This window comes from Ochotona princeps, chromosome 26 (assembly GCF_030435755.1).
Source record: "Ochotona princeps isolate mOchPri1 chromosome 26, mOchPri1.hap1, whole genome shotgun sequence".
Classification (NCBI taxonomy): Eukaryota; Metazoa; Chordata; class Mammalia; order Lagomorpha; family Ochotonidae; genus Ochotona; species Ochotona princeps.
The window spans coordinates 18462388-18481876 of record NC_080857.1 but is presented as its reverse complement, the minus strand read 5'-3'; the positions used below and the strand labels follow the sequence as shown (position 1 = coordinate 18481876).

General features: G+C 39.5%; 1 protein-coding gene across 1 annotated transcript in view; it reads left to right on the top strand.

The window, feature by feature from the left end:
• The window catches only part of YLPM1 (YLP motif containing 1), a 68173-nt gene extending 56723 nt beyond the window's left edge, over positions 1 to 11450 (top strand). Inside the window, exons 18-21 of the mRNA XM_058655555.1 lie at positions 1949 to 2000; positions 7208 to 7338; positions 10544 to 10726; positions 11040 to 11450. Coding sequence (XP_058511538.1) covers positions 1949 to 2000; positions 7208 to 7338; positions 10544 to 10690 — 330 coding nt within the window. The 3' untranslated portion in view covers positions 10691 to 10726; positions 11040 to 11450. The remainder of the gene's footprint in view (positions 1 to 1948; positions 2001 to 7207; positions 7339 to 10543; positions 10727 to 11039) is intronic.
• Positions 11451 to 19489: the final 8039 nt, after the last annotated feature.

Genomic DNA, 19489 nt, shown 5'->3' with positions numbered 1-19489 from the left:
AATATGGCTAATAATCTCTATTCCATTTGCATCGTGTGGGCCAGAACATAATTATGTGAAAAGTCTAATGCTGTAGCTTTCTAGCTTTCTGTAGCTCTTTCTTTGATTTCTGGGGATTTCAGTTCACTATAGGATTCCTAACATCTGACTTGTTTAGGTGTAGCTCAAACTACTTTAAATGGCATGTAGTTGTATTTTCAAAAGTGAAACATACTGTAATAATATATCTTTACATCAGAAACATGGCATGAAGCTTTCAACTTCTACCCTGCTGGACTATCTTTTTTTCACATCACCTACCATTGAAACCAGTGGGAGGATGATGGAGTTTTAAGGAAGAATAAGGTGGTTCCAGCAGGGAGATGTTAATATATTCCTCTGCTTAACTTTGTCGTGAAACTTTCCTTAACCTGTAAGATTGCAATATCCAGATCTTCTACTATTGGAGGCTAGTCCAAGAGTAAAAGATTATTGGAGGATATCAACCAAAGGGTTAAGGGAAAGTTTTTTTAAGTCATTCAGACTGTTTTAATGGACTTCTCAGTATATATACTCTGAATTTTCTGTTTCTGGCTCATTAATAGATCTGGGTTAAAGCAACACTTCTCTTAATAAAGAGAATCCTTTTTGGGGGGATCGTTGGTGTGAAAGTTTGTCTTTAATACCTCAGTGAATCTAATAGTTACGAAAATATTACTATAGTAACTCTAAATGTTTTCAGTTTGTTTCTGACATATAACTTGTGCAGGTTTCCTCAGTACTTTGAGCACCCTCACTTCAGCCTAGCTTTGTCTTGGTTCATTATAGAAGATGTATTTGGAAACAGTGACACAATTTATAACCTGAAATAACAACCTAGTAAATTGAAATTGAAGTGTTAGTACTGGCTTAAAGATTAGAGATGTTTAAAATCCATAGTTTTCCTGGAATAGTGATGATACTTTCAAACTCTTACATTAATGCTACTGTCTTGAATCTTGAACATGCTTTCTGACTTAGCTCTGTGTCAGTCTGTTCTGTGAACTTGAACATCCCCAACAGTAGCGAGATAGAGTGGCTCATCAAAGAAGATGCTGACACTTTGATGAATCTTTTTAGTAGCTCTGTTATTTTTTTGTGTAGTAGAATCTAATAGAAAAGCAATCAAAGTGAAGAAAGAGGACATTGTGATAAATCACATGGGAAAAGCATCCACTAGCAGATGATTAAACAAGATAAGTTAATTCTTAGTTCTGTAGGCATGATGGGAAATTTGAAAATCTTTTGGGAGTTTGCTTGAATAGACTGTCTGCTTTCTTAAGAAATGTAAGATATAAGTTACCTTTGTAGATTGCTGAAGGCAATTGATTGAATATAACCACTTTTTGCAAGACCTAACTGGTAGATTGAATCATTTTAAGATGAGGTTAAACTTCAAGCTTGAGTATTTGGGTTCAGTAATAGCAATCCCTCTCCTTTCTTTTGAGTACTTAAGATTACATCAAAACACAAAGTTACTGTCTTAATGCTTTTCGGACTTCATGTCTACTTACTTGAAAACAACAGTTGTATTTAGGAAGGAACCTAGGTGTTATTGACAAATACTCTGGTAGCCTGAGCAATAATCTTACCACAATAGCTACCTGTACAATTTGTAATATTTGCTGTACAGATGTTCAACTTCAGGCTTTTTTTTTTTTTTTTTTAATCCTAAACTGTAACTGCCTCAAAGCACCTTTGTTATACCATCCTGAATTGCCTACTCTGAAATCTGGGCAGTGAAGTCTGGTGAATTTGGCAATTTGGTTTCTTCAAAGATAATGAGATTGTGTTTGCCCTAAGGATATTTTTGTAACTAGTGAGTGGAAACTGAATCCATTCCCAGTTTTAATGCTTTTCCAGTTCAAAAGTTTTATGCATGTATGTGTCTCTTTCTAACCCTTCGAGCTTCTCTCTGTGTACGATTTAGGGTTACATTCCGAAAAGCAAATGGGAGATGGACACATCTGAGGCAAAGCTAGGTGGGTATTTCCTTTTTCCTGTTTTTATATGTGATACCTCATGGTAATGGTCATAGATCTTTCTGCTGTAAGAAGAACGAATTTCCCCAAAATTTCTGCTTAGACAAAGATTCTTGACCTGCCTTACATCCTTTAGTCTGTTTCACTAGCTTTTGGTGTCAGTAGTTATATCTTGCAACAGTGACATAAAAGACTATTTTGAATGACCTATCTTCAATGTCATTTAACGTTTTTAAAGTAATCAGGGATATTTGTTAAATTTAGTAACAAAAATGTCACTTCTAACATCCATTCTTGCATATTAATAAGAAATGTTGGTTCTGATGAGAATTTTTTTCAAGCTAATTAACTGCAGTCCAAGATTGAACTTGATTATGAAAACTTGTGGGTGATGATAGGAATATTAATAAATATTAAGATTTGGGTATTAATTAAAAGAGCTTTTTCCCTCATAGTTTAGTTTCTGAATAGAATTTTTTGAGGAACCTGCTTTATAAGATTACCTTCTAAGTTTTCTTTGTCTTTAGTGCCAAATCACAAGGTATATCGATTAAGGTGATTGCCTAAATGAAATGAAACTTTAATGTAAGGATGTCTCTGAGCGAAAAATCATGAATCTGTAGGATTCCTCCAGTAGTTTGGAGTGAAACTGCAGAGCACTTTTATAGGTTTGTTTTTTTTTGTTTGTTTTTTGTTTTTTTTTTGTTGTTGTTTTTTGTTTTTACTTTGCTTGAACATTTAACGTGCTAAGATGTGGTAATAAAAATAGGAGGAAACATGTTAAGGGCTTTTTTGGGAGACGAACCGTACTGATAGATGAAGCGTGGCTGTCGATCTCAGTCTCTGGCATCACACTGTCATTGCTAAATGGAAGGAGCCTTCCAAATGTCTTGGATTCACACATGTTTGAGCAGTTTATCTGTGTTTCTGGTGTTGGAATATAGTTGCATACATATATTTGGAATATAGTTGCATACATTATTGCTTTCATTTTGCCCAGATTTTTTTTAAACAGTTGATGTTAAAATTAGTTCCACAAACTATAATATTGCTATATTATTTGGATAGGTGCTTTGTTGTAAAGTGAGGACTTCATGGTGTGAAAATTCCATGTGCTTACCCAGCACATTATTCTGCTAGTCTTTCCTCTTGAGAAACGTTTGATAACCACCTATTTTCTTCTGTAGAAGTAATTCTGTGTTTAAATGAAATTAGAGAAACAATAATATTAATTTTTAAAATAATAATGCCTTCTGTTTATTTTGGCATTAGAATTAAACTATTTGAAACTGTAACTTTTAGAATAATCCGTAAGACTCTTAGAGCTTCATATTATCTAATTGGTGGTTATTTTGGGGATCAAGGAAATATCACAGCAAAGATACACCAGGGGATTGTGAAAATGATAAATACCTTAGCAAAATAAATTCACTTCAGAGACATTTGTATTGTGCAATTTGGGAGGATTTTTTTTAATCTTGAGCCAGTCCATTTTCTGCTTTCATTTCTAGTATTTAGGACAAAGGAAAATGGAATTATGTTATCAAAAAATGTGATATCATACTGGTATTAATTTCTGGGGATGATTCTGGCTTATCTACCATTTGCTTCTCAGAAAATCCATTTTCTTCGCATTCAATTTTAAAAGCTGAGTGGTGGACAGTGAATACCAGAAATGAGTTTATCAAATAAATCTTCAGTTTAAGGCACTAAAGGTCTGGTGATAGATCTAGAAAATAAATTCTATCATGTTTGCAGTTAGGTTTGTTTGGTTTTAGTATTTATATAAGGGCTTGATCTTGTCTCATTGTATGAGTACTACCTTGAGAACTAATCCAGCCATGGAGGAGGGCAGATTGTTTGCATTCTTGAAAGTACTTACTTCTTTGACACTGGCCCATTGATCCTGTTGAAAGATTCTTCAAAAAGCTCTTGAAAACTTGAAAAGTTCTTCAAAATTTGAGAATCTTACATCTGAGATTTTGCCTACATATGTTGTCTTCCTTATAAAAAATTATCTACCTTATAACAAATTGTACCTTAGGAACAAATGTTTTCTTCTGAGTACTTTGCCAACATTCTTGGATTGCTCCCGATAACATTCTAATTCTTTGGTGGAAAATTAAGGTTTAGCAGTACCCACATTGAGCCAGTGGAACAGAATCTGACACTGAGGAGCGTCTATTCATGGATTAGCCTGCCACTGAGAAAATACTTATCTAAAATCTTTAAAACAGTTGGCTGGGATTCCTTGCAGATTCTTGTTCAATGCTCACCATGAGCAGCGTGCTACTCAGTCTATGTCTAAAGGCTAAAGTGGAAGCAGCATGCTTTTAACACAGATGAGAACAAGACTGAGCCACAGATGGTGTAGGTGTCACGGGATTGATGGAGGCAGTACCTCCAGTCACACCTGACTGGTTGCTCCCCAGATGACACAGTCACCTTGTTGCAAGTGTGGGGTTCAGCCTGCTAGAATTCAACATTCTTCGTTACTTAAATTCCCGTGACATGATTTTAGTTTCTCAAACTGTAAGAACTTGAATATTTGAGACTGTTTCATCCTGTCCTGTTTCTCCATATGAAGTACTTTTGTTTTTCTCATCTCAGTGACATTTGTATCACCTAAGAGTTGTTTTGTGTGTTGGCCTTCTGTTTTTCATGCAGATTTATTTTTTCATAGTTAGAGTATAACTGCTATTTGTATAGGCACATTGCCTTTGTATGTTCACCTTGAACCAATTTTCACAAATACTGTTTACATTTAAAAAATGCATAGATCTATAGAAATTTTTTGTTTGTTTCCTGTTTTACATATATATACACTGTTTAGAAGATGTGATAAAATTCTCTGACCTCTCAAGGTGGATATAGAGTTTCATCTGATCTTAAAACTTCATCTTTTGAAACTCAGGCCTCCAAAATATCATTCATGTAAGGGTATTGGATGCCAGGCTTCTTTCTGTGATTAATGCTTCACCTTATGCCATCCGTCTGTGTGGTTAATACTCCACCTTATGCCATTCCTCTGTGGCTAATACTTCACCTTATGCCACCCCTTTGTGTGTTTGGGTTTCCAGTGTGCCCTATGGAAAAGGTGTGAGCCGTTCCTCAGCCCTAAGAAGGGAATGTTAAACATGTTTGCATGATTAAATATGAAAGTCAACCTTTCAAACAAGGAGATCTGTAACTCCCATCCTGTATGCGGTACCTGGGAAAGTTCTGCAGTGTTCACACTGCCCTTCTGCATTGCTGCCTGACTGTGTTCTGTTCTTGAATGTGAGATGTGAAGGTTTTTCTATGAAGTATGCTGGTGACAAAGTTGATTGTGTTAAGTTTGAAATCCTTGTGGTCTGTTTAAGAAGTGTTTTGGAGTTTTCTGCTCTTCAAGTACTTCTGTATACTTTGATCAAAGAACATATTTCCTGTTTGTGGGACTTGATTGTCAGATATCATTTATAGGTAAAGGATCCCTTCTTTAAGCTCATGTACAGTGTCATTTCCATGCACATTTGGTACAGCAGTTGGTTTACAGAGGAATTAGAAGACTGGTTCTGCTAAATTCATCTATGTTAAAATATTGCCAAATGAGATGATAAAATTTCCTTGAGTTTTGTAAAGTGTTGTCATTTGCTTTACTGATTTTTCAGTGCTAATTGCATTTATGGGAGAAGGCCTAAGAACTAAAAACTGTGCCAAGTATGGAAAATCTTGCTGGTTTTTATGACTTACACAGTTGTGTGTGAAACTTTTATATATGAGGTATAAACTCACCCTTCTTACGCCTACTGCTTCCATTGCACTTTTTTTTTCATATCAAATACTGTCCAACTTGCTGTCTACACTCTCACCCTTTATGGAGTTTGATAATATGTGGTTATTATGTGCTTCTGTAGTTTTGGGACTTTTTTATTGGCCTGCTTTACAACAGTGTGTTTATATAACTTCAAATGATTCAAAAGTTTAGTGCTTTAGTATAGCTAAAAATCTGTATAACTCATAGTATTCCCTATGTAATATTCAGACTCAATATTAACATCAGTGAAAGAGATGTGGCACATTTCCATTGTGGTTTTTTTTAAAGATTTATTTATTTTTAATTCAAAGTCAGATATACAGAGAGGAGGAGAGACAGAGAGGAAGATCTTCTGTCCGATGATTCACTACCCAAGTGAGCTCAATGGCTGGTGCTGCGCTGATCTGAAGCTGGGAACCAGGAACCTCTTCCGGGTCTCCCACGCGGGTGCAGGGTCCCAATGCCCTGGGCTGTCCTCAACTGCTTTCCCAGGCCACAAGCAGGGAGCTGGATGGGAAGCAGGGCTGCCGGGATTAGAACTGGCGCCCATATGGGATCCCGGCGCGTTCAAGGCAAGGACTTTAGCCACTAGGCCACGGCGCCGGGCCCATCCATTGTGTTTTCTGTAAGACTCCTAAGCTTATATCTCATAATTTCTGAATTCACAATCCCTTTTTATTTAATTGATTACAGCTTTTAGCCCCTGGATAGCCCTTCCATATTCAAGGTTCAGAGAGAAATATCAGATTTTGTCACTTGGCTAACCAGCCCTTAGCCTCAAAATGTTAAGCAGCGTTTCACAGTATTAAACAGAGAAAGTGGTGATCTCGTACAATCAGCTGATTTGTAAATGTTAATTCATGGTGAATATTCTCATAACAACCAAATTCCTAAGAAGCTATTAATCTAGAACCTTCTTAAACATTAGCTTGTCTCATTGAATTGTTTGTACTGCCTCGCTTCCGTATAACATTAAATCACTCCTGATTGAAGATCAAATGGGTGGTGGTAACACTGCATTAAAGAAAAAGAAGGAATCAGTTGTCTTTGGGGGAAAATTTGCCTTTCATTTTCCTTCAGAATATTGGACCTGAATTGTGATTTAGAGGATGAGAGGACAAGAAGGCTAGGTCATAGGTGCCTTTGCTTGCTTTGTGCTTTGCTCATGTTTGTTACTTAGCTCACTGTCGTGATATAATGACTGTACGGATAGACAGCAGACAAACAATAGTAGTTGCACAGAACTTGATGTGGTCTCACCCAAGAAGATAATTTGGATCTGCAAGTGATGCTTCACTCAGCCATGTGGCTGTGCCCTCCGAAAGTACCCCAACCTTCTCTCCATCTGTGTATATGTTGTGTGCTAACTCACACTCATCCTTAATGCTATGGCTCTGTGTTTATCCCCCAGACAAGTTGGATGGCTTGAGGACTGGCACTAAAAGGAAACGTGACTGGGAGGCGATTGCCAGCAGAATGGAGGATTATCTTCAGCTCCCTGATGACTATGATACTCGTGCTTCTGAGCCTGGGAAGAAAAGGGTAAGAAACTTTGTCAGGAACTGCCAATAGATAAAGAGTTAATTTAAGCATCTCATTTGAAAAAGTTGCAGGCATAAAATGAAACAAATTTTTTTTTTGTTAAAGAGCAATTTAGTTTATGCTGTATCCTAGTACTCATCTAAAAAATGTCAGACCTTACAGATTATTAAATCAAATGTACAAATAACTTAAAAATGGAGACTAGAACTTCACACGAATAGCATGTTGCCAACCCTGAAAGAGTTGAGAGTTGCCGTTTTTCATCATGGGGCAAAGGAGCCAGATCTTGAAGAGAATCTGTGGGATTTCTTAAACGGATTCAGAGTGGAAGGTCCAGGAATTGATGGGATCATTGGTGGCTCCTGGAGGTTCTGGTGATGAGCATTGTTTTAGAATTGGAGTCATAAGCTTGAAGGTAGAAAATGGAGAGTCGGGGTTAGCACAATGGTTCAACTTGCAAGTGCTGGCATTCTGTATGGGCACCAGTTCATGTCCCTAGCTGCTCCACTTCCCATCCAGCTCTCTGCTTGCAGCCTGGGAAAGCAGCAAAGGATGGCCAAAGCCTTGGGGCCCTGCACCCAAAATAAGCTCCTGGCTTCTAGCTTCGGATTGGCTCATCTCTGGCCAAACGAACCAGCAGATGAAAGGTCTGTCTGTTTCTCCGTCTGTCTATAAATTTGCCTTTCTGATAAAAAGTAAATAAATCTAAAAAAAAAAAAAAAAGAAAAAGAAAAGAGAGAGAGAAAACCAGGCATTAAGCTAGGGACCTAAGAAACCTCAGTGAAGATGTCAGGCTATTAGTATGAAGTCATGAAATTCATGACTGAAAAATTTGAGGAAATCATATTTAGAACCACTGGGCTGAATGATTTTGCTCAAAGAAAGTGTAAATAGAAAAGATTAAAATTTTTTGTTATGGGAGGGAGCGGGGAAATAAAGGCAGGACTTGATGAGTCTTTACACAGATATTAAATCCAATAAAAGTGATAGTTCTATAATGTCCTTTAAAACAAAGAGATCAAAGTACATATACTATTGAGCACAAACTTGTTTTATCTTACCCACCTTGATCTTTCTGTGTAAATTTATACAGATCTGCTGTTCTTTGTAAAGGGTGATGCATTGTGCCATTGTTTGGTTGTATAATCAGTTATTTATACATTTCTTTACTGAATTTTTTTTTTGTTGCCAGTACAAACACTGATTGAGATTCATGGTGCATGTGTCTTGACAGCTTTTTGCAAATACATCCTTAAGGAGAATATTTAACATTAAAGCTGCAAATCATAGAATGTCCTTCTGACATACTTAAAGATTATTTTCTTGAATACATTATTTCTATTTGTTTGCCCTGTTTACTTATTTGTAAATGCCTGTTGTTTCACTCTTAGGCTACTATTGCTGTTATCAAACTTTTTCACATTTGATAATCTGATAGATATTTTGCATTTCCTTAGTGCATCTTTGTGCACCATTTCTTTGTATTTTATCAGTTTCCTCAGTGTTCAATAATAATGGAATATTTCATTTTAAGATTATTAAAATGGTGAACAACAGTACATTACAGTGTTACAGTGAATACCATTTGAAAGAATCCAAGTTTCAAAGCTTCCAAATACTGCAGACAGTCCAGTGTCCAACTGTTTTCTGTGTAGTTCAAAGGAATGGGGAAGGTAGATGCCATTAATGGCCTTCTATTTGTGCTCAACCCCTCCCAAGGACTATTTAAGTGATGACTGGTACTGCAGTTTGTTTTTAAAATTTATTTTCACTTTATTTGAAATGCAGAGTGAGAAATCATCTATCTACTGATACATTCCCCAAATATCCAGCAGCCACTGCTGTGTGAGGCCAAAGCCAGGGAACTCCATAACAGGTACTAGAGCCATCCTCTGCTGCTTCCCTCGCAGAGTGCACATTAGCAGCAAGGAGCAGGCACTTGATGTAGAATGCAGGTGGCTCTCCTTGGGAATGATAGTTCACTGTAGTTTGGTGACAATGAATAATCTGAAATGAAGACTATTTTTCTCTGATTAGTTCTGTTTAGGTACAACAGTTGTTCTCTGCACTGCAAAATATAATAATCCCATGTAGGAGTTTTTTAGCTTTTGTTTTGTTTTGTTTTAAGTTGAAAAGTAAAAAAAAGTAAAGATCTGAATGGTGCTCAGTATATTCCTTTAAAATGGCTCCTCCTTAACTCTTCCCCTGCCTTGTATCTTAGTTTCAAATATCTTAATTCTCAAGCCACTCATCAAATATTGACATCAGGGCCCTGCGCCGTGGCCTAGCGGCTAAAGTCCTTGCCTTGAATGCGCCGGGATCCCATATGGGCACCGGTTCTAATCCCGGCAGCCCTGCTTCCCATCCAGCTCCCTGCTTGTGGCCTGGGAAAGCAGTTGAGGACAGCCCAGGGCATTGGGACCCTGCACCCGCGTGGGAGACCCGGAAGAGGTTCCTGGTTCCCGGCTTCAGATCGGCGCAGCACCAGCCATTGAGCTCACTTGGGTAGTGAATCATCGGACAGAAGATCTTCCTCTCTGTCTTCTCTGTATATCTGACTTTAAAAAAATTGGCATCAGGGGCCTGGCACAATAACCTAATTCCTTTTTTTTTTTCCTTAAAGATTTATTTCTTTTCATTGGAAAGGTAGATCAGATTTACAGAAAGAAGGAGAGGGAAAATTCTTCCATCCACTGGTTCACGCCCCAAAAAGCCACAAAGGCCAAAGCCAGGAACTTCTTCCAGGTCTCCCATGCAGGTGCAGGGTCCCAAGGTATTGGGCCATCCTCTGCTCCTTTCCAAAGCCACAAGCAGGGAGCTGGATGGAAAGTGGAGCAGCCGAGACAGGAATCAGCACCTGTACAGGATCCTGGAAGTTACAAGGTGAGGATTTTGAGGATTTAGCTGTTGAGACATTGTGCTTGGCCCTGAAGTCATTGAGTTAAAAAGGAGTGGCAGAGGAAATGGCCAGGACAGGGTAGAGCCAGGAGCAGAAATCTTTGTGAGTTGAAACAGCTAGGACTTGGTGATTGACAAGAGAATTTGTGCTCTCTGTGGCTTAAATGACTTTCTCTACTTCTTCCAGATATATTTTTCAAACTGTGATTTCAAATTTGTTATCTGGCCCCTTTGACTGTCCAGAGAGAAGGGGTGCTTTTGCATATTGATTTTTCTGAAGCCCAGCCTAATGCTATATTCTTTTTAGGTGAGATGGGCAGACCTGGAAGAAAAGAAGGATGCAGATAGGAAAAGGGCCATAGGTTTTGTGGTCGGACAGACTGATTGGGAGAAGATCACAGATGAAAGTGGTCACCTGGCTGAAAAAGCCCTCAATCGAACCAAATATATTTGAGACTTAGTGTTTGAACGGAGTCATTGTTTCTCTGAGGTAAGAGTGCACAGTCTTGCAAATGGCCTACTGTGTGTTTGCTTCAAAGGGTTTGAGATAAAGAAGACAGCATGCTTTGCTAGAAATGCCCTCTTCCTGTGGTTCTAGTTCTCAAAGAGTAAGTATGTACTAGTTGCTGATAGTTAACAGCCAAAAGTATTAGAAAAGGAAGCATCCTGGATGCTTGGATCACTTGGAAAAAAGACACACCTTGAGGAGAGCTTGGACACTGTAGAGCTGGGGAGGAGTAGCTGGATGTGAGATGGAGGGCTTCTGTCCCTCCTGGCCTGACCATCTTGTCTTTTCTTTCCAGGTGGTTCGCTTTGAGGTGACCTGAAGCTGAGGCCCCACGGAGCTTCTTTGTGTGTCACCTTGCCTCCACGTTTCAGTTCTGTTTTGTTTCTACTGCTTTCATTTTTTTAAAGTTCTTCAGTGCCCCCAAGAGTTACTAGGATCTTGCTATACCCAAGCAAGACATTAATTTTTCTTTTTAACTGTTTTGGGGAGGGAGGGAGTGATAGCTTAAGCACTGAAACCAAGTGGGAGTCCACTGGAGGATTCTGACAGACTATATTTCCTCCACTGTACAGTGTCACAGACTATCTCTACCATCATTGCTTTGTGGCCGGTTTTGTTTTTTACTGTATGTAACTGGTAGCTGATTGTACTAGGATTAAAAACAATAAACTTTCATGATAAAGCCAATGAGATTCATGGGCTGTACGGAGTGGGCCCATTTCTCTTGTTTTCTTAGTTTTATGTTTATTACTGCTATAATATGGTGTGTCTTAATTACATGCTAACTGAACATCCTCAAAAGTTCTTTGCCATTGGAAATTTCAAAGTGTTTTGATTCCTTAGCACATACTGTATAACACAAGGTCCAATGACATTCAAAAACACTCATCTTTGTTTTGTAGTTGATTTCATCTTTGTGTCTTGAAGTCTGACCTAGACCAAGTTTAAATATTGTGGGCTCCCTGCAGTGTGTCTGTTGATTGATGTGATGCTTTATCTTAAATGTTTTTGGAGTCCATTTGCTGTTATTCCCTCTCTTCTTTCAGGTTTCTCCCTTTATTTTTATGTTAGGCTTTGAGTTTTCACCTGATCTGGTGTTGAGTCCTGGTGGAAAGAACTACCATACTCCACGGAACTCAACCTTATTGCCTTATTTTGAACTTAATTGGAAGATTTAAAAATCAAGATTGCATGGAAGTAGTGTGGAGTTGCTGAGCCCTCTGGCATGTAGCCTGTAAACCTGTCAGGTTTGTGGGTTCTTGCCAGACTGCCGATTCTTGGGGAGCATGGCCTTCTGCATTCATGTGGCTATAATTCCAGGCAGAGTGCAAAACAGAGCTAAAGCCCAAATGTTCCTGTTTCGCCACATAAAGGGGCTCTTCCCCTTTTTCATTCTGCAGAGGGAAAAAAAAGTCATCTTCTAGCCTAAAAGAAGATGGAGAAGAGCCTTCTTCCTTGAACACCGTTTCCATTCTGTAATTCAGTTCAGCACATGGTAAATGCATTCACTGAAGACTTCAATGTTTTGAGTATCTTTGTGCTACAGACAAGTATTCTGTAGTATTATGGCCTACATCAAATACTGTGTAAATAGAGTTAATATTTGCTAACACTTTAGTAGTATCACTTTTCAACTTGGTTTTATAGACCTTAAGACTTAATTTAATGCAAATCCTGACCAATTCTATGTGATTTCCTGAAATTTGAATGTTTAAGCATAAGAGACTTTACATTCATTAACAAGTCAATGTTGAATGTGTAATTTGCTGCATAAGATAATTTCCACTGTTTGTACTATTTAATAAGCAGTTGATTGCTTATTGGCCCGCAATATGTTTCTACACATTGATCTTTCTCAGCTGCCTTTATTTCGTTGGCTAAGCATGTATCACAAGGTAGCCAGATAGAATTGTTATTATATGAAGACTCATTTGCAGCTTACTAAAGCTACCTGATATCTGTTGTGATCAAAAGCAAAGCTTCCAAACTGTGTTCTCTGGTTCAGAAGAAATGGAAACTTGTGTGTTCTTCTAGGCTGAGGATGGGTGACCTCTCTGTTCTGAAAGTATTCAGAATGCCTGCAGGATAAGCAGTGGTAATCATTTCAGAATCATGATTTTGCCTTGCAGCTGTGGCTTTATGTCTGTACTCGTATCAAGAGGTGTGGAAGAGAGTCCTTGGAAATAGAAATGTTATCATCCAGTTTTTAGGAGATATAGATTAACATGATTTTAGGAAATGAACTCAGTGTTGTGGTGTAACAGATAAACTCATTGTAAAATGAAAAGAGGTTAGGCACCCCCCCCCAAAAAAAAAAAAACACACACACAAAGCAGTATTTAGTTAAGATGATCAATTGATACTTAATTTTGCTGGTCCAGTAATGGAATTGTTAAATAGATTTTGAATTTGTGTTAACACTAGAAACAGAATAGAGCAGAAAGTGCGAGGGTACCTTGGAGAAATTTGGTTATTTCACACTTTTTACCTCAGAAAACTACTTGGTATGTTTGTAATTTTTTATTTTAATCATGCTGTTATTATAAATCTTTCATGGTATCTTGTGTCAGTACAAAGTAGTCTGACTTTAGGAAAAGTTTCTGGTAATCTTGCATGTTATATTTGTTTAACATTCATGCATAGTCTCTCAATTCCATGGTTCAACTCTACTAGTAATCTTGCTATACAAGGAACTTAATAGGTGAGTTTTAAAGTTTATTTTTCTATTTTGGAATCACTTATTTAGAATTAAGTTGATGTGTTCAAAATAATTTCATGACTAAATTATAGAAATCAGGAGCCATCCGTAATATTCTGTCTGTTGACATTTAATTTGATGTCTGTAATTTCTAGGAATTTGATTTGATTCCCATGTCAGCAATCCATCCAGAAGTTTATTGACAAAGGTAAAACCTTACATTTTTTTGTGTGGTTATATTTCCTTTTTGGAAGAAATTTGATCGCTGAAACCAAGTATTAAGTTTTGAACTGAATTGAGTAAAAATTTCAATTTGCAGTTTCTTTCTGTGGATGTCCCCTAACTTTTATATTAAGTATTTTGCCCCACCTGCTACAAGAATCGCTAGTTATCTAGAGTCTGGCATAATTTCTAATACTTAATGAGTTTGACTAAGCCATGAAAGGGAATAATTATACATTTTTACGGACTTCAGTACATATTCAGAAGCTTTGAGACCTTAAGTAATCTTTTTTTAAAATCTGTATTCCTTGTCCTCATTTACTATAAAATGAAAATGGTAAAACACACCTATCACAATGGTTGGCTGCCAGGATTCAATTGAGATCATGCATGGAAGCTGCTTGGCACTGTTAACAAGCATATGGTGACATCTCCACAGTCGGTGGCTGTCAACATGTCGTAATTATGTTCTCACTTGTTCTCACATGCTCTTTTGAAATTCAAAATGTCCATCTGGCCTGAACATAGTTGTTTCTTTTTATAGTCAGCTACTGTAGACTGAACTGTTCCTTATGAAATAATACAGCATGTGTTGAGTTGGAGAAATGTGGGCACTTCTTTTTGATGTGCCAGGGACCCTGAGCTTCAGAACTAATATGAACGTTCAAAATCAGTTACAAAGGCTGCGTAGGTACCCAAGAGTGGATGAGCCATCCCAGGAAGCAGTTGCCAGACCACATACTCAAAAAGAAGATAGTGAATTATGTATAAATAACACACGTGACAAAATGCTGAAGATGTACATGTGAGCTGTTCCTCCCCCGTGGCCCTCAGCCTCAAGCCTCTGTGTCTGTAGAGGCACTGGTGAGAACCATTTCATTCATGTTCTTCTAGAATGCACTAGTGACCTTTTCACCTGGCTTTTATACACATAGCTACCTTCAGTTTTTTTCTCCCTTTACGCATTAGAGGTCATTTGAATCATATAAAATATTCCCTCTTCCCCTACTCTTTGGTTTTCCAAAGGTGTCATAAGATTTCCAGGATATTTTTTTAGAAATTATTTGAATTGTATTTGTATTTGTGGTATGGTAATATTTGTATACAATCTTATATGTAAGTTTGTGTAACCTCTTCTTTCGTCCTATTTCTCTTCTCTTCCCTCATACACACACCCCATCTGCAACCCTTGACAACTGCTGATCAGTTTTACATTTCAGTCATTCTGTCTGAATTTAAGAGAAAATAAATGACATTGTATAGGACATAACATTTTGGGATTTGGGGCTCTTTTCACTTGGCGTGTGTCCCTTGAGACTGATGCAGGTTGTTAGGTCCATCGACAGTTTGTTCTGTCTCACTGCTAACTAGGATGCTATTCCTTTCTCTTTGTTGGCTGCACAATTTTATGTCTTTACTGCAGTTTAACTTACCGGGTCTCTTAGTAGCTGAAAATTGTTGATTTCGTATATACTCCATGCCTCTGCTTACCTGATTTCTAGCTATTAAAGCAATAATTTCAATGGCATCCTGCACATGGGTGGCCTTGTAGAGCGATGAGCACTTCAGAGCCAGCACAGACCACCAAAAGCCACTGTCAAGAGGCATGATGCTAATGCAGTGACAGGGCCTCATGGGTTCTGGTGAGGCATAGAACCCTCATGCAGCTTTGAAGAGCAGTAGCGCAGACAGATACACTGACGGTCAGCTGCGCCACCTGCATGCGCCTGAAAATTGAGTGCTCAGGACCTGGTAGCTCCTGAACCTGAACTTGTGTGGCTGATCTCATCTCTGCCTCACATGTGGCCAGAGCCATGCCACAAGGGCTGAGCTGCTGCTATAATGCAGGACAGCCCCTTGCCTGAGGCAGTGCTGGGCAAGGAACGCATGGATTTCATGGTTTACTGTGAAAGGAAAGGCATGACCATGTGAGTCTGCTACTGAAGAAGCTTGAACTTTCTTCCAAATGTTTGTACTTTTATATTTCATATATTATCATTGGTATATATGATGTGTGTGTGTGTGTGTGTGTGTGTGTGTGTGTGTGTGTAACATACAATGCACGAGGGAGCCCAGCAGCAAGCAGTGGCCCCTCTTGGGGTTTCCCAAGGACTCGGTGATGTAGTTCCAGTTCCTGTATGTGAGCTCCATAACTTCTGTCAAAAGACAGAACTTTGGGCCTGGTGCAGTAATCTAGTGGTTAAAGTCTTCATCTTGCACATGCCGGGATTCCATTTGGGCACCAGTTTTAATCCTGGCGGCCCCACTTCCCATCCAACTCCCTGCTTGTGGCCGAGGAAAACAGTAGAGAATTGGCCCAAAGCCTTGGGACCCTGTATCCGTGTGACAGACCCAGAAGAAGCTCCTGACTTCAGATCAACACAAACTCTGGCCATTGCGGCCACATAGGGAATGAAGCAGCAGGCGGAAGATCTTCGTCTCTATCTCTCCTCCTCTCTGTATATCTGCCTTTCCAAAAAAAATAAATCTTAAACAAAAAAGAAATTCAACAGATTCCAAGATCTGAGTCATAATACCAGAATTGAGCAACACTTCATTCCTAAAGTAGGAGTGTTCCCTAACACTTGGTTCATTTACACCATTCACTCAGCACTTAACTCTTGAGACTCTACAATAGTAAATGGGGAGCTGCTGCCTGTGCACATGGCAGGGGTCACCAGCGGGTTCAGAGGGAGGCAGGTAACAGGAGCAAGACGAGGGGGGGAGAGTGGTAAGAAGGGAAGCCAGAGATCGATGGAAGAAGGTGACACCACCTGCTCAGTCTCGGCAGGTTGTAGTACTGGGAATTTATGTCTGTTGAAAGATTTTCTGAGTTTTTAAGAAAACTGAGCCAAGATGTATGTGTGTGTTAGATAATTTGATAACTCTGCACCAGGAACTAGGTTTTTGCTTCTTCAGTTTGGTTTGGTTTGGTTTTAGTAAGTACTTTAGCTCATTTAGCCTGCCTGCCACATCTGACTTGAGGCTGCCACTTTGAAGAGTTCAAGAATGTAAGTGACGTGCTCAAAATCTTAGTACTCAATGGTAGAACAGCAGAACATGGATGTCCTGTTTCACAATCTGGTGCTTTGTCCTCAGCCATGTCTCCTTTATGCAGACCTTAATGAAGTTGAGGGTGTTGAGTTCCACAGTGGGGGGTGTGTGTGTGCACTTGTGTGCGCACTGACCTGTGATCCTGAACGTGCATTCTGTCTGAATGCCTCCGTTGAGCAGTGTTGTCACTCAGAAACTCTTCCTTGAACTGTGTACTTAGAATCTCACTTGCATGTATGTTACTCCTTTGGTTTTGTTTTTTGATCATGGAAGCTTGAAGATAATGTGATAAGTCCACAAAATAGCATGACAATTTGAGTTTGTGTTTTGTTCTATCTCTGCACTCTTCCTTAGAAACTCCTATTGCAGTCACCATTCTTGGCAAGAATTCTCTTAGATAGATTGTGGTTGGTCTAAAGGCAGTAAGCTCAGCTCTGATGAAATAATCGGGTATGTGATGGGAAAAGAAATCACCAAGATAATAATCTTGCACCAAAACTGCTTTGGAGTGTTTGTAATGAAAACATTCTTCTAGATCTAAATATGACAGGTTTATATCAGGAATTTAACATAGTGAGAATTCAGCGAAAACTCAAATTAGTAATCCCATTGTTTCATAAAGCTTGATTTGAAAAGTTATGTATTTAGAAACGGGGTAGCCAAAAACCAATTAGAGTCTTGAATATTCTGAAAGAAGTGACTAGCCCACATTCATGAAAGAAGAGAGATCACTGGCCCTGAAGGCTGTAAGTGGAAGGAACCAGGCAGCAGAAAGAAACCTGTATTTTCTGGAAAATAGCAAACTAATGTTTGTGAAACAGTAATCCTGAGCAGTTGTTTTGAATCATAGGGAAAAATAAACAGGGCTGTTAGTTCCATGTTCCTTGCTTCCCCCCTTACCCAATCAAGAAGGCGGGAGCCAGCCTCTCCTCCTAAGTGGAACAGCTACAAGGGTGTTTTTAAAAACTGTACAAACATTACAGTAACCCAAAGCAGTCTACTCAGTGGGCATAACGACAGCCCCCAGATAAGTGGTTAAAGGTGGAAAGTTCTTGACTTTTAGGAATAGACCATTAATCACTAGACTTATCACAAAGAGGATACTGACAATGTCATACATGTCATTGACCTTTGAAAGACAGAAGGTCAGTGTCTTAGCAAACAGCAGTTGGTGTGTCACATGTCAGTCACATCAACAAGGATGTCACACACAGTTAATGACCACGTTGATAGCTCAAGGCCTATCAGATGCAACTTCTTCTCAAAATGCATTTACAAGCCAATTTACAGCTAAGGTTCATGCTGGCGTAGGAGTTAAAGCTACAACAAAAATGAGCTTCCAGATGTGTTTCATATCAGTGATGTTCCGTGAATATTGTTTTTGAGCTAAGAAATCTATTTCATTGTAAAATACTACAGATGTATGATTTTGCTATTTACGACTGCTAGGCAATGACACTGATGATTTACTGAGTGCATGTTATGTGCTAGGAGTGTGCTACACTTTTCACATGTTTGTTTGTTTTGACCTAAACTTTACAACAGTACCATGAGATAGACAGGACCTGCTGTATTATCCCTGTCTTACAGATGGGAAAGCTGAGGCCAGGAGAGGCTGCAGAGAACTAGCTGATGGGTGCTGGAGCCCACACACCCACCTTAGGACTCTGCCTGGGAAAGGTACTGGTTGAAGACCACAATGAGGGTTTGGGGGTGACAACATCAAGTCCGAGGCCTGAGGAGAGATGAGGCAGACCACATTCCTGCCTTAGGCTGAATTTCCAGGCCTGGAGCAGTTTCCAAGAAGATGCCAGTCTCAGGCACAGACATCATGAGGAAGTGCAGAGGGGAAATGGTTTTTCTTAGCAAAGATTGGGAACTGATACTCATTTGAGGGGCATCTGGAGAACTTGGAAATGACAGACAGGGTTTGGGGAGCATGAGGAGGTGAGGTGGTGAAAAAGAAAACTATGCCGACTGTCTCCTGGTGAATAAGGCAGACCCTTCTGTGTGTCAATGGACAAGCAAAGCTGGCCAGGCTTGGGTGAGTGTTTCTCTGCTGTTGTCCCTTCTGTGCCTGCCCGTCACCTCTGGAGGCCACGTCCATCTTGTGTGTGTGTGTGAATGGCTGAGGGTTCCATGCCTGAGCACCTGTTACACCTGGACTGCTCAGGCTTATGCATCAGAAGGAGCTGTTGCCTGGCCTGTATGACTTGTCAGATCACAAAAATGCTCTTCCTGAATCATCTTTCCTGCAGGTCCTGGGTGCAGGTACCGTCCTGGCACAGTAGCCCAGTGGCCAAAGTCCTTGCCTTGCACACATCAGGATCCCATATGGGCACCAGTTCATATCCCCAGCTGCTCCCTTTCCCTTTCAGCTTCCTGCTTGTGGCCTGGAAAAGCAATTGAAGATGTCCTAAAACCTTGGGACCCTGAATTCCAATGGCAGACCTAGAAGAAACTCCTGGCTGCGGATCAGATTAAATCAACTCCAGCTGTTGTGGCTGCTTGGGAAGTGAACTAGATGATGGGAGATCTGACTTTCCAATAAAAATAAATAAATCTTTAGGTGAAGGTACCATAGTCCACCACGCTTCATTTCCCACAAGCAGGCCGTCCAAGCCCAGTCCCAACAGATGCACATGCATACACTCTGGTGAGAACTGCTTGGTTTGCCACATTGCTGTAGGTGTATCTTTTTTCCCACGTCAAGCCCTGAAGCAGCCAAGTACTGCAGGGCACCTCTGAAACTCAAGTATGTATAATGAACC